Here is a 20,992-nt window from a genome sequence, read left to right as displayed (position 1 = left end):
AGAAAACCACTGAGCGTCCTCGACTTTCTCCACTAGCTTTGTCAAAATAATTGTCTTCATGGATGAGATTATCTCATTCTGTATTTGCCAGCTTGTGTAATTTGCATTTGCTCCTGCATTCTTCTAGTGATTTTGCAAAACAGAGTCACCAGATTGAATCTGAAAAAGGACTTAGAATTTCCCTCTCCTCTTTCACATCGACTATTTTGCCATTCTCATAGTTTTTTGAGTGTTTTTCACCACTCTTTCGACCGTATTAGCTAAATGTTTACGTTAAAACAATGTTTAATGATTCATTATTGTAGTCGAATAAACAATGAGTAAAATTATATATTACTTGACCCTGAGGGGCTTCGGCAGAATTTCATGCTTAAATTCCAGCGTTCTACATTTTTTGCGCTGATAGTAGGTTGGTCTGGGCAATTTTGAATCTGCAAAAATTATATTTGCATTGAAAATTGAAGTGACCATTTAACTTAGCATAATTACTTTAAATGTTTTCAGAGTTCACTACTATAAACGTTTTATAGATAGTCGACCTTAAGTACTTTAAGTAAGACCTTAAGTAAGTTAAGACTCTTAACAGTCGTTCACCCAATGCCCAACAATAGGTTCAAAGAAAAAATGAAGATTCAGTTTACCTGCACGTGCTGATGTTGAAGCTTTCTTTGATGCATCCGCACTCCGGCTGAAGAATATCTTAATATCCATTTGTGAAGGAGTTGAGATGTGATATGCAACGTCCATATACACAGAACAACTCAACCGAGAGCTACAAATCAGTGCTGAAATATATAAGACCACCAAGACAGCAGACTCATACCAGTTCGAACCACCACCCTGTGCCCTGCGCTACAATGTTGCTAATTCAAAAGAAAATTTTACAACTGCAGGCTGCGCACCCGCGCACGTCACCCTCTCTTAACTGTACAACTGCACTGGTTCTGTGAATAGCTTGATGTTTTGTTTGTGAGTTATCCGTCCCCTACTATTAGTTACAAAATTTGCCATAAGAAAATATTTTTATAAAAAATTCTCAATTCTCCCACTCCAGAGCTCAATTCTGTGAGCTCTGGGGGGGGGGGGTTTTACCTCCTTCGCAGTGCCACTGATACATATGTATTGGCTTGACATTTTTCAGTGGCATAAGTTACTATTGAATCGTATTTTACTCAATAACAGCTTTCTAGGTAATGGATTGGTGGTCAATTGGCTAGATGATTTAAAAGACTTCTAAAAGAAACACCAATGTGAGCTGATAGGAGTGCATTCTTGTTAGGTGACGCCCTAAACTCCAAAGTGGGGAATGATGAAAAATGTGCACCATGCAATGACTATGTACCTTGTGTGCTCTGTATAGTGAGGAGTGGGCATGGTTGAAGAGGCTGTCGGCAAGGCACAAGGGTCCAAAGAAGGAAAGAAGGTGGCTCTTCTCCCCTGACCTTGAGGAGACTACTGTCAAGCGCCCCAATGCAGATACCATGGAAGGTGACCCCAAAGAGATTCAAAGGACGGATGAGAACGAGGCAGACGTGGACGTGGAGGAAATGGACGAAGAGAATGACGAGGAGGGCAGCGAGACACAGAGAGCATTCATTCAGCTGGTTTCCGCTACTGCTCGCAGACTTCTGGCATACGTTGAGGTGGGAGCTGAGGATGCACTCAGTCATAGGTAAATCAAACTTCCACCAATGTTGTGGAACTGTTTCATCATAATGTGTAATGGAAATGCAATTTTCCTTTTGAATTCAATGACACGACTAGTTTATAGACACTGTCATTACAGCCTGTAGCTCTAAAAATAACAATGTGTATCAAAACTAGTTGTCTCACGAATTTGCTTAAAAAAATGGAAAATTGCAAATCGCTCCATAGTGCATGAAATGAATATTCTCCTATATAAAATTATCTCAGTAATTTTTTTTTAGTGGAAGAATCAGATCTGTCAAGTTGTTCCCAGTAAATTTTCCTTTGACCTTCTTCAATTGAGAGAGTAATATACTTGGACTTAAAAATTTCAATTTAAAAATCATTATCCAGCTCAACTGTTAATTATTTCCATAAAACTGTTTATTACACCATTAACCCTTGGAGTGATTCAGAATTATGTACAATTAAAAGTATTAATTCTGTTATTATGTACAATTAAAAGTATTAATTCTGTTATTATGTACAATTAAAAGTATTAATTCTGGTATTATGTACATTTTATAGTAAATGAAATGTACATAATACCAGAATTGAATGAAAAATACATTGTTTTAACAGGTTTCATGGTAGACAATGATATATCGTCGTTGGCACTTCTGGCGCATTCTGCAAACGATGATATATCATTGTGTACTATGAAACCTGTTAAAACAGCGTTTTTTTCATTCAATTAATACGTTTAATTGTACATCATACCAGAATTGTTTATTTTTTACCACGTTGCATTATAATTTGAATTTTTAATGGTAATGATCAACATATTTGTAAATTTAAATGACCACATGACAGATGGAAATTTCCAAATTGCCATTTTTGGTTCTTACGATAGAGCTTCCTGGTGTTGCACTTCATAAGCCGCATTGTTTGGCCGGTTAAAATCAACTAACGTTCATCTAGTATACCCTACTTTGAAAATCTATCAGTGGTATTATTTTTGGCTAGTTCTTATTTCCTTTCAACTTATTTGAAACATTTTATCCACTGCGAAGCGTGTCGCATTTTTTTTGGAGCACAAGCGGTATATGATCGTTTAAGGTAGACACAAGGTTTGTATCTCTGCTCTATTACTTCGAAAGATATAATTTGTTGCTGAATGTGCCATTTCAATGATGTCTTTCATATATTTAGCACCGAAAGAGAGAAGGGAAGGTACTAAGTATGTAAATGATACCTTGCTATCAATACAATCACGGCTTGTGTATGGGTCAGCTGGGGCACCAGGTCGACAATTCGACTCTGATTTCCAACCTCGTTTTCATGGTATCTTAGGCATGATGACGGGTGAGCATAAAAGAATACATTGTGTGCCGTCTTTTGCTGTCATTTACAAAATGAAATTATCCCACCTATATAAAGCTCACAGTCTTGTCCACATAGCTAGTTTCGTTCTGCGACGAGCGGGTTTGTAGTCGCATTTTACCTCTTCGAAATTGAAGTAGCCTTATGGTTTAATAAATGGTGTCAACGTCAAGAACTGAGTTAGCACCTGGTGTTGACGATGACAGATTAGTTGAATATATAAATTAGTTAAGTGATCATGGCAACAATTCTGTGCAAAGTGAGGACAGTGCCCATTCTCATCGGAACAAGAGTGAAGAGGAACGTTATCAGACTCAGATGAATGTGTGATACTCTTTGCTAAGAAGAAACCGGTAATATGTAGTTGACTTTAGCGATGATAGCTACAGTTCTGATGAACTTTACAGAAGTGGAAGCAGTGATCACTCTCCAGAATTCGTTGAAGTTCAGGGCAATTGTGATATACCCCAGGCTCCAAATTTTGAATTCTTTAAAAACCTGGGCCCAAACATCTACCTCCACCAAAATCTCCTCCAATTATGTAATTCAACCTCTTCTTTGCCATCACATTCTGGAACATGGTTGTAAAGGAGACCAACAGTTACGCTGAACTGTTTTGGACTTCACATAATAGACTCTCACAGAATTCGAGAATGCAGAAATGGAGTCCAGTCACAGCGGAGGAAATGAGGGCTTTTATTGTGGTGTTATTGAAAAATTTGAGAAATTTTCTTTGCAATCATGTGACTATTTTCTAAAAAAACAATGATATTTCATATTTATTTTTATTTCGTTCATGTAAAAAGGATTTAATGAGTTGATTTTGGGGTCGTAAGTGAAAAATTAAATTATTCAATCTCGTAAAATTTAAATTAAACTACCTACAACAATTGCGTTTTACGAAAACCACAGCCAATATTTTTTTATTTTGATTTAGAAGAAAGAATTCACCACCAAATACATAAAGAATTATGCGAAAACAGCAATAAATAAGCAAATTATTAAGTTTTGAATAAAGGTCTACAAAATACCCATGGCCTTTCTGAGAGTACCAACCTGCAGCACTCAAAGGGTTAAATAATGCATAATTTAAGCAGATTAAAAAATTTTGCATCTAGGTAGTCATCTTGATGAAATCTAATCGAAAACTACTTGAATTATGGGCTTAATTATGTTTTTCAACATTCTTTCATTTATATTAATGTCATCTTCAACTGATTGTATGTCGGATGGTGTGATAAAAAGTAGACCAGTGTAATAATGTTTTATAACTTATTATGAAGTGGTTGCAAAGCTATTGTGTGATTCAGGGCTATGCTCTCTTTGGTCAGGCTGTGGGATGCTGAGGTTGTCGAGGTGAGCAGTGAAGTTTCTCTCCTTGTCGTCGTTCCACCCGTGGAGACATCTTGTGCCGCCCCTGGACAAAAAGAGGCCCTACTGCGCCGACCAGATCTTCTACCCCTGCCTGTGCAGGCTTTTGAGGTTGCACATCTATCTGCTTACCAACGTGAATTCATCTGCCGATATGCCCGGCTCAGCTCAATTCTAGAGATTGACACTATTATTGCTCAACATTCCCACAGAGAGGTAAACATATATATATATATGATATATCCATAAGTGGTTTAATACACGAAAGAAAGACTCACAATGTCGTTTAAATGGGTGAAATATCCTCATTCGCGGTCAACAATACTTAAAATCGTCTTAGTAACTACAATGATAAAAGCTTCGAGAGACCGTTTTGAAGTGAATGATTTACATAATATAGAAAAATATATCGTTAATAATAGATAAACTTGTGAAATATAGCTGATTTTTCGTATTTTAGCCCTTACCCTAGGATTGTTGCACCTCCATTTTCCATTATGAACGTTTGAACACAGCAAACTTTATCAAATTAAAAACAATTTTTAGAAAATAAATGGACAGAGACTAATTAAATTATTATCCAAATTAATATGTCTCGAATAATTAAATAGTGTTCGGGTTTCACGATGACGTATGACTGTCAATGCTGACACTTTGTTATATTTAAAGAAGGTTTAAAACAAAAAAACGAATTGATTACAGTGAATGCATGAATACGGTAAGTAAACTTGAATTGAGGAAACAGATGGGTACATCGTCAACAATGTTATAATATGAGAAGGTTATGTTTTGTCTCTCTTATAAGTAAGCAATTACTCAGAAGATGCAAAAAAATCCAATGTTATAAGTTAAGTTAAGTTACTTAGCACAGAAAATATAAATCATTATAAATTGAATACAAAGGTGAACTTGAAGGCACATAGGTAAATTATTAATGAAATATAATCAAAGTTATCAAATATTCTTTTAAATTTGTAACTTTTCCATTTTTATTGCAAGAGCCATTGCATCTCATGTCGATAAGCGCTTGAATTCATTGCAGAGGATGGGGAGGGTAAGGAGATATACTGGTGTCACGTGTTTTAAAGTCATGTGTCTTTAAGCGGTTAAATATTTAAAATATATATATATATATATATATATATATATATATATATATATATGTGTGTGTGTGTGTGTGTGTATATATATATATACACACACACACACGTTTGAAGTAAACTCACTCGAGCATAATAAATAATATAAAGGAACTTCTTCTTGCCCTAGGGTGGGCACACAAAAAAAAAACTTAGAAATTGACAGAAAAACGAAAAGTAGGAATATTGGCCTCCCTCCCCACACCCACCACCCCCCTAGAGCTGTAGGATCTGAAGCAGGCATGTATTTGGGCTTTCTGTGCGTTTTCTGGACCAGGAATCAACCGCGCCCATTAGAAAGAACACAACCAATCCCCGTCCACCGTTTTTCCTCCCTCCATCTTTGCCCTCTGCTTTGCACCCTGGGAACCAGCTCGAGGATCGCGTAACGATCCTCGAGCTGGTTCACGACGTACGAAAACTTTGTGGTATCGCTCGTAATACCTGCTAATGTGAGTTGGATCTCCACTCGCGAAAACCACAATTCTGGACGCTCGGCCCAAAACTTCGGCAACCGCACGGCCACATGATCGACACTTGCCGGCACGGACGAAAGATCGTCCCCTGTAGCCATGACCACGTGTGTTTAAAAAAAAGATCACGTCGGGTTCACCACTATTTAGCGCTCGCGCACGTGGACGAGGGAAGGGATCTTCGTTCGAACCAATAATACGCCGTTCCGAATAACAATAATATATTTGAACCTTGCTATCTACAGCTGAAGCACAGGTGAACATATAAACCCACAGGGCGCCACTTCTTGTTGCTAAGGTGGTTACTGGTCATGGAGAGCTTTTCGACTACTGCTCTCAGTCTCTCGTGGTGCCTTCTCTGTGGTGGCAGTTCGGCTTACAGCGCCACCAAGACTGGGTCCACCTAGTGCCACCTGCTGGCCACCACGGGAACTACCAGACGGCAGCTCGACAGCTGCTACACTATATGCAAAACATATTTCCATTGAGCATTGTGAGGAATACCAAGGTGTACCCATTCACCAAACTTCATAGGTGCAACGTATGTGCTAATAAAGTTATGCCAATTTCCGTATTTGCTGTAATAATCGAAACGATCTTTCAATTATACTGACATCTGTACTGTAAAATACGGAATGATATTGATTTTACTTCCAGTCTAAGGTCATCTACCCAATAATTCCTGGTCAACCATGCCCTTGGAAGAAAAATCCTATATGTTATAGCACTGCAATTTATTTTAAGAAAACGCAGATTCGATATAAATCGAATTTGATACTATGTATATGCAAAACATATTTCCATTGGGTATTGTGAGGAATACCAGGATGTACACATTCATCAAATTTCATTGGTCCAAAGGATATACTATTGAAGTTATGGCGTTTTGCATATTTGCTATAATAATCAATTCGATCATACTGACATCTACACTGTAAAATCTGATTGTAAAATGCTATTGATTTTACTTCCAGTCTATGGTCATCTACCCTATATTTCATGGTCAACTAAGCCCGTGGATGTAAATTCCTGTGTGTTAAAGCAATTCGATATATTTTAAGAAAACACAGATTAAATATATATCGAATTCGAGACTTCATGCAAAACATATTTCAATTGGGTATTGTGAGGAATACCAGGATGTACCCATTCACCAAATTTCATTGGTGAAACCCCCAAACAAACCCCCCCTCCCCATACACCTCTCCCCTTTCCCCTCTTTTCCCTTGTCCAACACACTCCTTTCCTCCCCATTCTTAGCTAGGTTGAGAAAGAAGACAGTTCTTCGAAAGCTTCCGAGTTTATTTTTCCAGTGTGAGTGTTTCTTATATATTACTTATGAAGGACACCACAGGTGATATGAATATAAATAAATGCCATGATAGGCCACAAAAACATAGACACAAATAAAAGAGAACTAACACGTTAGTTTCAAATTTTCGACCCCTTCGGGTCTTCGTCGGGAAGGAGACAAGGAGAGACTGAGGAGGAGGACAGAGGATGCCCAAAGGCTGAAGGGATTAGGATAAGATAGGGGAAGGGAGAGGGTGGGGAATGGGGGATGGGAAAGAGGAGAAGGCTATGGAGATCAGTGGGCCCTGTTAAGACCAGGCGGGTTGAAAGCTTGGTATAGCCAAATGGAAGACTGCTCAAGAGTTTTCAATTCTAGCTCTTCCCGCCAATCACCCTGTAGAAATATTCACCAATCTCCTTCTTTCCAAAGTTTCGGACCCCGCTTTTCTTAACTCTCTTCATCCTCCAACAAACCTCTCCACTACCGAAAAAAGAGCACTGAGCAATCTGAGAAAAAATTCTGATATTGTCGTTACTTCCTCAGACAAAGGATCTACTATTGTTGTGCTCAACTCCACCGACTATCTAACCGAAGCCCAAAGACAACTCTCTGACACCTCTTCCTACACACCTACCTCGCATGATCTCAACCCTGCCTTTCACCGAAATATCCAATCCTTTTTAAAAAGGAAAGCACCAAAAGAGGGCCTTTCTAGTGGTGACATTTCCTTATTATCTCCACCTCATCCACAAACCCCTCACTTCTACATTCTACCGAAAATTCACAAGGCCAACAATCCTGGTCGCCCAATCGTCTCCTCTTTAAATTCCCCCACGGAACGAATCTCTTCCTTTGTTGACTATTATCTTCAGCCTCTTGTACACTCCCTTCCTTCCTACATTAAAGATACGTACCATTTCCTCAATCGCCTCCATTCTACCTCTCTCCCGGTTGATAAAGACATCATTATGGTCACTATCGACGTGACCTCACTATACACCTCTATACCTCATGTAGAAGGCCTTGCCTCCCTTCGACACTTTCTTGACAATGGACCTACACCTCAGATACCCAGCACTGACTTTTTAGTCGATCTCTCTCACCTAATCCTCACTAAAAACGCCTTCTCCTTCAACGATAAACATTATCTGCAGATCAAAGGTTGCGCAATGGGAAGCAGATTCAGCCCTTCCTACGCAAATTTATTTCTTGGTCTCCTTGAAGAATCCTTCCTATCATCCTACCCACTTCAACCCTCACTTTGGCTTCGCTATATAGATGATATTTTCCTTCTCTGGCCTCATGGAGAAGACTCACTGAGCTCTTTCATTTCAGCACTCAATGAATTCTCTGAACTATCTTTTACCTCTAACCATTCCCCCTCCCGAATAACATTTCTCGATGTTACCATTTCCCTAGAAAATAAAAGTTTCATCACTTCAGTCCACATTAAACCTACTAACAAACAACAATATCTTCACTTCAACAGCTGTCACCCCTCACACACTAAACAATCCCTTCCTTACTCTCTCTCAGTAAGAGGCCACAGAATTTGCAATAATCCGGAATCCTTGGACATTTTTCTTAATAATCTTCACCACTCCCTTCTTCGTAGAGGATATCCTGAGAACCTTCTGCGTAAGAAAATCCTACACAATACTTACAAACCCAAAATTCATACCAAGAAACAAACCACACATCTCTCCCTTTCCATCACATACTTCCCGGGCGTGCAGGCTTTGAACAGAATCATCAAAAGCCTTTTTCCGATTCTTTCTAACAATGTCACTACTGGAAAAATCTTCTCTAGCTGTCCATCCTTATCCTTCCGTCGGCCGCCAAATCTATCTTCCATTCTCAAAATGACTAAACCACTCTCAAAGTTCACCACCCGTATTAGCTCTCTACCTATCCCTTGCCAACGACCCCGGTGCAAAACGTGTGCTATCCTTATTACCCAGTCACTTCCTAACAAATTTCTCACTTTTCCGCTTCCTTCCACTCCATCCCCCACCTCTACATCTAGTAATGTAATTTATATCCTTTTATGCAATTCCTGCCCCGCCTTCTACATTGGTTTAACCACCACCTCACTCAACCTACGGATTAACAACCATCGAGCTTCTTGCAAACCCACTTCCCAATCTGCTTTGCTTCCTGTCCATACCCACGCCTTTTCCCACAATTAATATTTGATGATTGCTTTCACATAGGAATACTTGCCTCTCTCCCACCCTCCGCCTCACCGCTAGAATTGAAAACTCTTGAGCAGTCTTCCATTTGGCTATACCAAGCTTTCAACCCGCCTGGTCTTAACAGGGCCCACTGATCTCCATAGCCTTCTCCTCTTTCCCATTCCCCATTCCCCACCCTCTCCCTCCCCCTATCTTATCCTAATCCCCTTAGCCTTTGGGCATCCTCTGTCCTCCTCCTCAGTATCTCCTTGTCTCCTTCCCGACGAAGACCCTAAGAGGTTGAAAATTTGAAAGAAACTAACGTGTGAGAAAGGTGTCTTTGGTTTTCCACCGGTTCATATCGTCCATGTCTCCCGACGTTTCGATCCGCGACTTGCTGATCATCCTCAGGGCATATATATATATACAATGTATTGGAAAATACGAAATGCACGTGGCACGTAATATAAATAGTTCAAGTTAATGTCGTTACACACAGAGACACAAAAAAGAAACACTCACATTGAATAAATAAACTTGTGAAGCTATCGAAGCATCAATGCTACAAAGTATCCATTATTGCCTCCCTCCCTCCCACCGACTCCGCCCTCAACCTCCACACCCTCGAATTGGCGTGCATTTGGCACTTTCAAGCCAATAGCATTCCGGGTCTGAACGTCGCATCCTAACCCCTATTCCTAACTCCCCCACCCCATACACCTCTCCCCTTACCCCTCTTTTCCCTTTTCCAACCCTCTCCTTTCCTCACCATTCATTCTTCAGCTGACGAAGAAGCCTGAAGTGCTTCGATAGCTTCACAAGTTTATTTATTCAATGTGAGTGTTTCTTTTTTGTGTCTCTGTGTGTAATGACATTAACTTGAACTATTTATATATATATATCTTTATATTTATATATATATATATATATATATATAAATAATGTAAAGGAACTTCTTCTTGCCCTAGGGTGGGCACACAAAAAAACTTAGAAATTGACAGAAAAACGAAAAATAAAATAAAAGTGAGGAACTTACGGGGAAAGGTTGTTTTTACAAATTTTCGATGGGACGCAGCCCATCTTTCTCAAGTGAGAAGAGGAGGGAAAGTGAGGAAAGGGCATAAGGAAGGGTGCAAGGGAGAGGGCTAAGATGGAGGGAGGAAAAACGGTGGACGGGGATTGGTTGTTCTTTCTAATGGGCGCGGTTGATTCCTGGACCAGAAAACGCACGGAAAGCCCATATGCATGCCTGTTCCAAGTCCTTCAGCTCTAGGGGGGTGGTAGATGGGGGGAGGGAGGCTAATATTCCCACTTTATAGCATTGGTCAAACATAGCTTTGTGGGAGGAAGCATGAACGGCGACTGGAAGGGAAGCAGAAACAGAAGAAACGCTATTGCATGAAGAGCGATGCCCGTTCATTCGGATGCAAAGGGGAGTGGTGGATAAGCCGATATAAAAAGCGGGGCATTTCTGGCACAACAGTATATACACAATGTTTTTTGTTGTGCAAGAAATGTCCGACACAGAGGGGAGAGGGAAGGCAAGGAATTAATCGGGAAGGGGTTCGGTGATGAGGATGTGACAAGTTTTGCATCTTGCACGGTTGCAGGGCGAGGGCTGTGGTTTAATATAGGTACTTTGTTTGGGCAGTGGTTTGGTTGTTTTTAAGATGCTGGCCAGATTTGGTGGTCTTTTAAAAACGAGTGAAGGGCATCGCGGGAAAAATCTGGAAGTGGTTGTGTTGTCTGAGAGGATGGGGAAAAGGTCTTTTAGGGTCCTAGGGCCCTCGCCCTGCAACCGTGCAAGATGCAAAACTTGTCACATCCTCATCACCGAACCCCTTCCCGATCAATTCCTTGCCTTCCCTCTCCCCTCTGTGTCGGACATTTCTTGCACAACAAAAAACATTGTGTATATACTGTTGTGCCAGAAATGCCCCGCTTTTTATATCGGCTTATCCACCACTCCCCTTTGCATCCGAATGAACGGGCATCGCTCTTCATGCAATAGCGTTTCTTCTGTTTCTGCTTCCCTTCCAGTCGCCGTTCATGCTTCCTCCCACAAAGCTATGTTTGACCAATGCTATAAAGTGGGAATATTAGCCTCCCTCCCCCCATCTACCACCCCCCTAGAGCTGAAGGACTTGGAACAGGCATGCATATGGGCTTTCCGTGCGTTTTCTGGTCCAGGAATCAACCGCGCCCATTAGAAAGAACAACCAATCCCCGTCCACCGTTTTTCCTCCCTCCATCTTAGCCCTCTCCCTTGCACCCTTCCTTATGCCCTTTCCTCACTTTCCCTCCTCTTCTCACTTGAGAAAGATGGGCTGCGTCCCATCGAAAATTTGTAAAAACAACCTTTCCCCGTAAGTTCCTCACTTTTATTTTATTTTTCGTTTTTCTGTCAATTTCTAAGTTTTTTTGTGTGCCCACCCTAGGGCAAGAAGAAGTTCCTTTACATTATTTATATATATATATATATATATATATATATGGTAGAGCACCTGGCCGGCAACCAGGAGGTTCTGGGTTCGAGTCCCAGTCAGGCCACATTTTTACCCTCTGATTTCTGGCTTTTTCCATCTACCACAGCACTGGCCCCGCCCGTAGTATTAGCTGCGCCTAAAACCCCACTATCCTTAATTCCTAGAAGCAAAGGAAAAAATACAGCGGATGGTTTACCGACTCTTTAACATACCATGTTTAATTGACCGTGAGAAAATCATGAGTTTTCATTAGCACATGAGCACAAACATCACAAAAACTGAAAGACTGACCATGCGATTTGTTAACCGTTTTCACGAATGCAACACAAATTGGAAATTGAATACGTTTAAGCTCAAAAGGGCATATAAGTTGGGATCATGGGATCTTCGGAATGAGAACTTCCTCATCTTTGAGTTTTTCTTTGAGTAAAGTCGTGTGAATCACATTCATTATCAATTTTTTTAAATCACCAAACGCATTCCGTTGGATAGTTATGGTTGGTTTAGGTTTCGAAAGATCATGAACGCAGAGCCTACATTAAGCTGTAAATCGTGCCTTGGTAAGCCAGGTACATCCAAGGACTTAAAATATTCAGATAGATATAGTTGGTGATTTTGTCTTTGTTTGTTACACAGTTAAAAGATTCGAATTCATGCAGATAACCAACTATCTGATCGTGATATACCTCGTTTGAGTCATCCACATCTTCGTTCTAGGCCATCAAAATTGTTCGCTCAATCAACTATTTTTGATTTTTGTGGTGATCAATCATATTCTGGAACACTTTGTTGATGAGCTCGCCTTCCGATTAAACTAATTTGCAAAGTTCCTCAACAGGAACACGGACATTAACGTTTGTCAACAATTGCTTGGAGATTTGTTTACAAGCACGGTAGTGAAGAGACAACTCGAGCTGGGCTTACAATTAGCTCAAATTAAATTTTTTAAATGCAATTTCAATATTTTGAATATATTTAGTAATTAAAATGTTATATGTGTAAAACAAAATAAATAATTTAATATGTAGTTTTGACCAACTTATCAATTGTTGTTGCATTACTAACTCCTAAAAACATATCACTAAGAAAGAGATGAATTTTTTTGTAAAATTATCTATTTTTAATGCCCCATATGTTATCTGGGGCTAAGACGAATCCAAAGAACCTAATATCATTAAAATCGGTGCAGCCTTTCTCGAGTTTTGGAAAAATTGAAAATATGTTAGTACATATTAAAAATGGCTCTCCAGTGAAAATGTTTCTTTCATCAGGTTATAGAACTATGTATAATGCCTTTTAACAACACATCACACCTCAGATGCATTATCATGGAGAGGTATTACACGCCACCAACGCACAGAGGAAAGTGATGAACTGCCCTCCCCTTTCCCTGACAAACCAAAGACCTTAATCAGACCCTGTCTCTCAGATTATTCTATAGCTTCACCACTGAGATTCTCCGACTTATAATTTTTTGTAAAACTACAGAAGTGCAATGAGATGAATTTTTCTGTCTGAAATACTTCATCAGGCATTCTCATCGGCCGAGGTGTCCGTGGCAAAGGACAGACTCGCTCAGCTCTCCACGCTGTCGGGGCAGCTGAACCAGGCGTGGCAGGGTGCCCGCTGGCTCATGGACGCCCTCACCTTCGCGCGCGACCGCACTTCCGCCTCTGCCGGCATCCCACTCCACCGGCTGCTGCACCCACCCGCGCCACTCCTCCCCCAGCCCGCGCTCAACGTCCTCCCACCGCGCAGGGCCAGTAGCGGTGGCAGCGAGGGCGGAGCAGCCGGTGGAGGCACCCGCACCAGCCCGATGGACGGCGACAGCGCCTCTGGTGCCGGACTGCTCTTCCTGCAGCTCCCCAAGGGTGCAGGCGAGGCCTCAAAGAAGGCCTCCAAGAAGGGCTCCTCCGGTGCTGCGGTGGCCCCACTCCCCTTGCCCCCACGCTGGGTGCCAGGCGTTGGGATGGGCCTCTGTGGCGAGCACAGCAAGAGCGAACAGCAGCTCCATGCCCGTGCCTCCCACGATTCAAGCAATGCGTCGCCTGTGTCCACAGCATCGGATGTGGGCCTGCGGCCCCTGCCGCCCTCCCGCAGCGAAGACCACCTGCACGGGCGGGGGCGCAAGGGCAGCCAGGGGGGTGGGGGCGGTGGGGCAGGCTCCCTGCCGCGGGACGCCGAGGGTGTGGCTATGGCAGGGGGCGAGGTGGGGTGGGGAGGGTGTGGGATGCGTGCGCACAGCGACTCGACGCTGCCGCTGGTAAAGAGGACAGGGCGGAGGACGACGGCCAATGGTGTGCGGCCCTCAGCCCACCGCCCCTACGGCAGTCTGCTCGGGGTGTCGGATGGAGGGGGGGAGGGAGGGGAGAGGGTGCAGGGCACCGCGTCCGGCAGCGAGGAGACAGTGAGTGTGAGCAGCGATGGAGCCGGGTGCTGGGCGGCGGGTGCGGAGACACCATCGTGTGAGGGGGCGGAGGAGTTGGTGGGTGGGGGGGAGGATGTGGAGGAGGAGGATGACGTGGTTGGGAATCGTGGTGCAGTGGACGACGCAGGCAGTGAGCTCCAAGTGTACGCTGCGTATGAGACAGGGCTGGCCCCTGGCACGAGCGTAAGGCTGCACGTGACTCGCGAGACGACTGCCCGTGAGGTGGTTGACCTAGTGGTGCAACAGTTGAGCATGGCAGCGGTTCTCAAGGGCAAATCGGGTCCTGTGTATGCAGGTGCCCAGCGACTGAGGTCCTTCTGCCTGGTGGCCGTGATTGGGGCGCGAGAACGCTGCTTGCGGGACGACTTTCGCCCTCTGATGCTCCAGAACCCTTGGAGGCGAGGACGGCTGTATATAAGGATGCGCCACGACCTGCTAGCAGCCATCCAGCACTCCAGCAGACACTCGGCCTACCTCTGAATGGAATGCCACACCCTCATTCTTCTCTCTCTGTCTTTACTCTGAAGAGCTCTCTTAAGCCTCTTGGAAATGGACCCTTCCCAGAAATGTCCAACTGGTAACATCTTTCCCTTCTTCTAATTATCTCTATACAGAGCGTCAACTTGTGGCACAACTTTACCTATTTAATTATTTTGTCTATCAATCTAGTCAAATTTGAGGATTTGCATTTAAAATACAAATTTAAGCCAGTATGTTTTTTTTTCACTACTTCTAGGGTTGTTGTTTAAGTTAAGAGGCTAGAACATGCCCATGAACAAAAATTTGTATTAGTTCTTTGAGTTGGACTTCCTAAGAAAATGCGAGCTATCTCGAAATGCAGTATTAATTTAGTATTATGATGCAGTTTTATTGTAATGAGCAATCTATAAACATTGTCTATAATCAATGCTTACAGTTATGAAATTACAATTGGCTATACTACTGACTTCATGCTATTTTGTGGCCATGATTCTTACCACATTGATAAATATGTCATGATTTTTTCCTCATGCTTAAAGGAAGTTATTTGTTAGAAAAAGTTCAAAAACATTCAGCATCTGAGTCAACTCTAGCAAATGTATGGAAAAATTGTATTTTAAATATTTAGTTATTATGTACATCCCTTTCACAGCGGTGCAGAGTTCTTGTGATTCCTCATTAATTACTATCTCTCATCTTGTTCCTTAAAAGAAAAAGTCTGTACTCCTTTTGTCTAACACATACTAATCTTTCCAGCACATCATACTGCATCTTTGGAAACTGATGAAGTTATGCAAATGGTCTGTAGTAAGCGAATAGGAGTGTTAATATGAAATAGGCATGATATGTGATGCCTTTTTGACCTATTTTCAAGGTTGTTTTATAAATTCTCAGAAATGTATCACCATACACGGATCAATGATATCATCACTGAGTGAATTATTTGTAGCAAAAATTTATTTAACAAATAACTGAGAAAAATCTTTTGTTATTTGTTAAATTCTCAACATCAGCTGGATACCTACAAGGGGGACATACATAACATATAAAGCAGTTTTTACCATTGACAAAATGGTGAATTTGGGGAATTGTGGAGGATATAAAGTAGGGATGAGTCGATTCCACTTTTTTTCGATTCCGATTCCAATTTCGATTCCTTCAAATCGATTCCCGATTCCGATTCCATCGATTCTTGTTCATTCTAACTGGTGGGATTTTGATTTATCTGTAGCATCACCGTCATTAAAATTTAAGAAGTGAATGGAATAAAATAACTAGGGATGGACGGATCCAGGATTTTTGGAGCCAGATCTTTCGAATCGGATATTTTCGAATCCAAATGCATTTTCAAATTCCTGCCATTAAAAAAAGTCATTATTCAAGTTTATTGTGGGTACATACAATCAATGGAATGCTTCTTAGATTTTCATTCACATTCTAATATTTTTATAAATTAAAAATTATTTTATGGGCTTTCAAGTTGTTTTTTAAAAACATCTTCACATACTCAGGGCCTAAACTGTTACGCTTGGATTTGGAAATGAAAATAGGAAAAATCTTAGGATGAACCACTGACCAGTGGCGTAGCGAGAGGAATATAAATATAAAAAATATAATTACTTTCCTTCATAAAAGGAAACAAAATATTTAAAAATCATGAATTTACAAAAATGAAAAAAATGAATCTTTGAAAAATGAAGTTTTTCTATTATGAAGGGCGTTAAAATTAGTTTGAAACCCTCTCCTTTGTACCCTGTTGTTTAAAAATTTTCCCCCTGGTTTTGGATCCCCCCTTAACAAAATTCCTGGGTACCCCCCTGCCATCGACTTAATTCCAATTTTTCTCATGCACGTTTCCTCCGAATTTTACTTTCTCATCACTTACAGACTTGTGTTTCATCCGAAAATGCTTCAGTATGGTGAGGTGGATTTAGCACATCCTCGGGATAACTTATGCCACAGTGCACGCACATGGCATTCATTGGTTCTCCTTATCTCAGTGGAAATGTTTACACGCAAGACATTTTTATCGGCGTATCATTAAATTGAATTGCAACTGTGCAATTAGCAACACAATTAACAGTATTTAAAACGGCATTAACGTCATGTGTGACGAGGTGCTCAACCGCTTAGCATGAGGAAGAAGTGGGCAGCAGAAGCACGTAAAGGAGAGGTGGCTTAGCCAGGATTTTCGTTCGGGGGGGATTCAAAACCAGGGGGGAAATTTTTTAAAAAACCGGGCACTAAATAATGGGTTTTAAACTAATTTTAGCACTTTTTATAATCGAAAAACTTAATTTGTTAAAGAAAAATTTTGTAAATTCCTGATTTTTCAATATTTTGTTTTCTTTTGTGAAGGACAATAACTGTGTTTTTATATTTCGGGGGGTGAGGTCCGGACCATCCCCATGGCTACGCCACTGGGAAGGAGCACATGAAGGAGAGGTGGAGAGGAAGGAGCGCGCTCCCTCCGTATTTCAAACAACAAGGCTACAAATGAGGGAGTCGGACGAAGAAATCAGATCTTGCTTCAGTGACGTCGTTGCCTTCAAAGCGAAGCCGGGCGCGCTACGTGATATATGTAGTTGGCGTTTCCAATCCGTCTCTAATTGTTTGAGTGGTTAATAATATGATGCTGCGCTTGTTTCTTTGAAAATTATGCTGTTTGGACAATCAGTAAAGTGTAATTGTAGAATTGTAGATAGAAAACTGATTGGCGATCAATTAGAGCTGAAAAATAAACAGAAATATCGTCAGGAATGCGTCTCGTTTGGTCTAATTCTTTTTTAAATCCCGTGCATATCATCTAATTGTCGAAGCTATCAAGATATCTTCGGCCCCAAAAAGTCACTCTCCTAGCATTTGTCGTCTAGAAACAGAGAATTGAAGCAGGTAGGCCAAAAAAGGTCAGTTGGTGAGGCGAGTTAGGTATGAAACACGCTTCAATTGTTTTCATGTGATTTGATATTTTCCTTAGAAGACAATGATTTTTGGACCGTGTGATTTCGGATACAAAAAAAACAACAGAGGCACGGGCTGGTGGACGGCCGAGGGTGGTTTTCTGAAATCTGCGACGTAGTTACTTTTGACGTGGTTATTATCCTACGGCGCTGAAATTCCTCCGATGATTGTTCAATCTCTTGGGAAGAGTCACACTATGTGCCAGTCGTATTTTGCCTTTTTTATTTTCTGGCTGAAAATCCTGGCCACGGCTGAAATTCTACTCGCAACCTCTGCGAGAGCTTTCAAACAAAACGGTTGATGAGTAGGACAAGAATCGCATGCGACGAGGCATTCGAAGAGAGAATCGGAACTCTTTCCACCCTGATGGGGCGTTGCATTCACTGAATCTATTATTTAAAATTTCGGATCCAGATCCGATGTCTTCCGCGACTTTGGATCCGATGTATCCGATGAAGGGCAATATCCTCGTATATTTGGATCCGAGGTATCCGATCCGACCATCCCTAAAAATAACAATAGCCGCGGTGGCTACATTCTCGTTTGGCCGCGGTGGCTAAACAAGAATGTAGCGTTCATTGCGTCCATACACACTAGAGCAGCCTGGCGGGTGCGCGGTGGCGGCCGAACGCAACCTGTCGAGTCCGCCCGGAGGCCGCGGCGGCTTATGCCAAGCAAGTATCAACTTCCTCAAGGGTTGCATTGATGAAACTGGGCTATACAAACGCGAATGTGTCTAATTTTTTTATTTTTGACGCAGACGCGTGTTAGTCTAAAAAAGTTACGTATATAAAAAAAACCCGCTCTCAGCGCGTATTTATAAGAAACTTTTTTCACAGGAAAACTCGCTCTCTGCACGTTTTTATTATCATCAGACTTCAAATATCATTCGAAAATAAAAAATATATATTTCGATCTATTATGCTTTAAAATTGGTGGTCGAAATGAATTCTCCGAATGTGATTCATATTCGCAATACTTTGATTTGCCGTGACCAGCGGCTAATAAAAGAACGGAAAACGCGTGCATTGCTTCCCGATCCCGAGGTTTCCAATTTTTTTTTTCTCTTACAATTAGAGTTGCTCATGATCACGCGCCATTTCAGGGTTCGTCGGTTTGTCGCTCTTGCCGACATTTTCATGTTTCCGAGGCCGCTTAGGTATGCTAGTCGCAGCACCCGCGTGCCGGGCGTATCCTCCGCGCGGGCAAGGCTGACACCGCGGCCGCTTAGATGTGTGGCAGCCTTTGTGCCCCAAACTTATAGTCTATGCTCAAAACATTTATCTTCCTGGAATCGATATCGACTTTAGGCGATCGATTCCGATTCCGTGCCCGAGAATCGGTGGAATCGAGAATCGACATTTGGAATCGACTCATCCCTAATATAAAGGCTATTCATAAAATGATAGTTTAAGGGGAAATATAACACCACCTTACTTAAGTGTGGGCTAACCTGTCTTTAAATGTGTTTAGTTATTGTTTTGAGCCATTTCTTTATTAACTATTGGAAGAACTATATACAAGTATTGAATTGAAATTATTATCCTCTCTTAGCTACTTTACATTAAATTAAGAAAATTTGAAACAAACTTTATTGTCTGAATGGCCATCAGTTTTCATCTACAACATAATGAAATAGGATATATTTTGGAAAAAATGAAAGCATCCTATTTTTTCTCAGTGAGATATATTTTCAAACAAATATATATAGTGATAAAATAAATGAGAGAAAAATTGATACTTTTTCATGGCAGCTATATGATTAGAGGTCTAAATGATCTTCATAGATTTCAATTGTAAGATCATCATTTAATGCTTTGAAACCATTATACAGACAGTGCTAATTTACTACTGAGAAAGTTAGCAAGAAGTAATCGAGAATTTTTAAAGCAAATTAAGTGCAAATATAAATGAAAGGTTTGGAATTTCAGGGTTATCATTCAAATAAGGGCAGTTTCTCTATGAGTTTAAAAATTGTGTTTTACCAATGCTCTACCTTGAACTATAATCTTATTCAGAATTGGTCAACTCTGTCATTAACTTTTAAATCTAGGTGATTGTTCAAACATTCATAGGAGCTGTCACAGATGAAGGGGAGTAGTGCTGTGAGGGCTGAGAGGGTGTTGTAAGCAAGGTATCCCCAAACCTACTGGTGAAAATCAAAATTATCAGACAAGGAATGCGTTGAAGGGATTCAAATAAGCTATCGTTGGGAACACCCAGGAATTTTGTTCTGGTGGGGTCCAAAATCAAGGGAAAATATTTGAAAAACAGGGTCATAGGTTTTAAACTAATTTCAACACTCTTCATAATTGAAAAAACTTCATTTTCCAAAGACATCTTTCGGAAATTCATGATTTTTCAATATTTTGTTTTCTTTTATGAAGGAAAATAATTGTGTTTTTATAATTTAAGGGGTCTGGACCCCCCCAAAATATAAAAACACAATTACACTACTGATTGGAAACTTAATTTCTTTCTGGGGTTCCATTTGCCTTTTGGGCAATATTTCTGAAAACCAGTGGGAAGTATGAAATATAGGTATATCACCCATAAAATCTTTATAATGCATCTAATTCTTCATCGTATTAATAATGGCTTTATTTTTCAAACAAGAACATTTGACATTGAAGGTTAATGCCCTGTCCAGGCAGTAAGTGGTTCCCTACCCTCTGTTAACTTCTGCAGTTTCAGTCATTAAGTTTTCAGAAAAAACTATGTACATTTTTTTCAATGACATGGGCTGCTAGTGATGCCTATTGCAATGATTTAATGAAATTCATATTGTAACCTTCCTTAAATTAATCTTTCACTGTGCACTATTGTTGTTATTGAGTACCCAATAGCCTATTAATTCCGGGGTACAATTACATATACTACGTCACGCAGTCCTACAGTACTGCAATTATCGGCCCGACACTCCAAAAGGAACACTCCACATAAACACTGCTTACCTTGAGAGGGATCTCTTTTTCTCCTTTTTTCTTTTTTTCTTGGCGGCTGGGGTTAATGGATTATTATCGTGCACAAAAATCATACACTAGAACAGTACATAGATTTTGCAATGACCCTTTTATTCTTCCAAAAGGCAAATTCTCTTCAGTTAATCAATCAATCAATAGGTGCTTCTTTTGTAAGTATATTCATATTCATTTATAATGTTCGTTTTACTTCACC

The 20,992-nt window shown here is 40.9% G+C and overlaps 1 protein-coding gene across 1 annotated transcript in view; it reads left to right on the top strand.

The window, feature by feature from the left end:
* The window catches only part of LOC124173423, a 169,845-nt gene extending 153,822 nt beyond the window's left edge, over positions 1-16,023 (top strand). Inside the window, exons 14-16 of the mRNA XM_046552926.1 lie at positions 1,361-1,672; positions 4,341-4,596; positions 13,478-16,023. Coding sequence (XP_046408882.1) covers positions 1,361-1,672; positions 4,341-4,596; positions 13,478-14,854 — 1,945 coding nt within the window. The 3' untranslated portion in view covers positions 14,855-16,023. The remainder of the gene's footprint in view (positions 1-1,360; positions 1,673-4,340; positions 4,597-13,477) is intronic.
* Positions 16,024-20,992: the final 4,969 nt, after the last annotated feature.

This window comes from Ischnura elegans, chromosome 1 (assembly GCF_921293095.1).
Source record: "Ischnura elegans chromosome 1, ioIscEleg1.1, whole genome shotgun sequence".
Taxonomy (NCBI): domain Eukaryota; kingdom Metazoa; phylum Arthropoda; class Insecta; order Odonata; family Coenagrionidae; genus Ischnura; species Ischnura elegans.
Note: the sequence above shows the minus strand (reverse complement) of the source record. Positions and strands in the feature narration are given on the sequence as shown.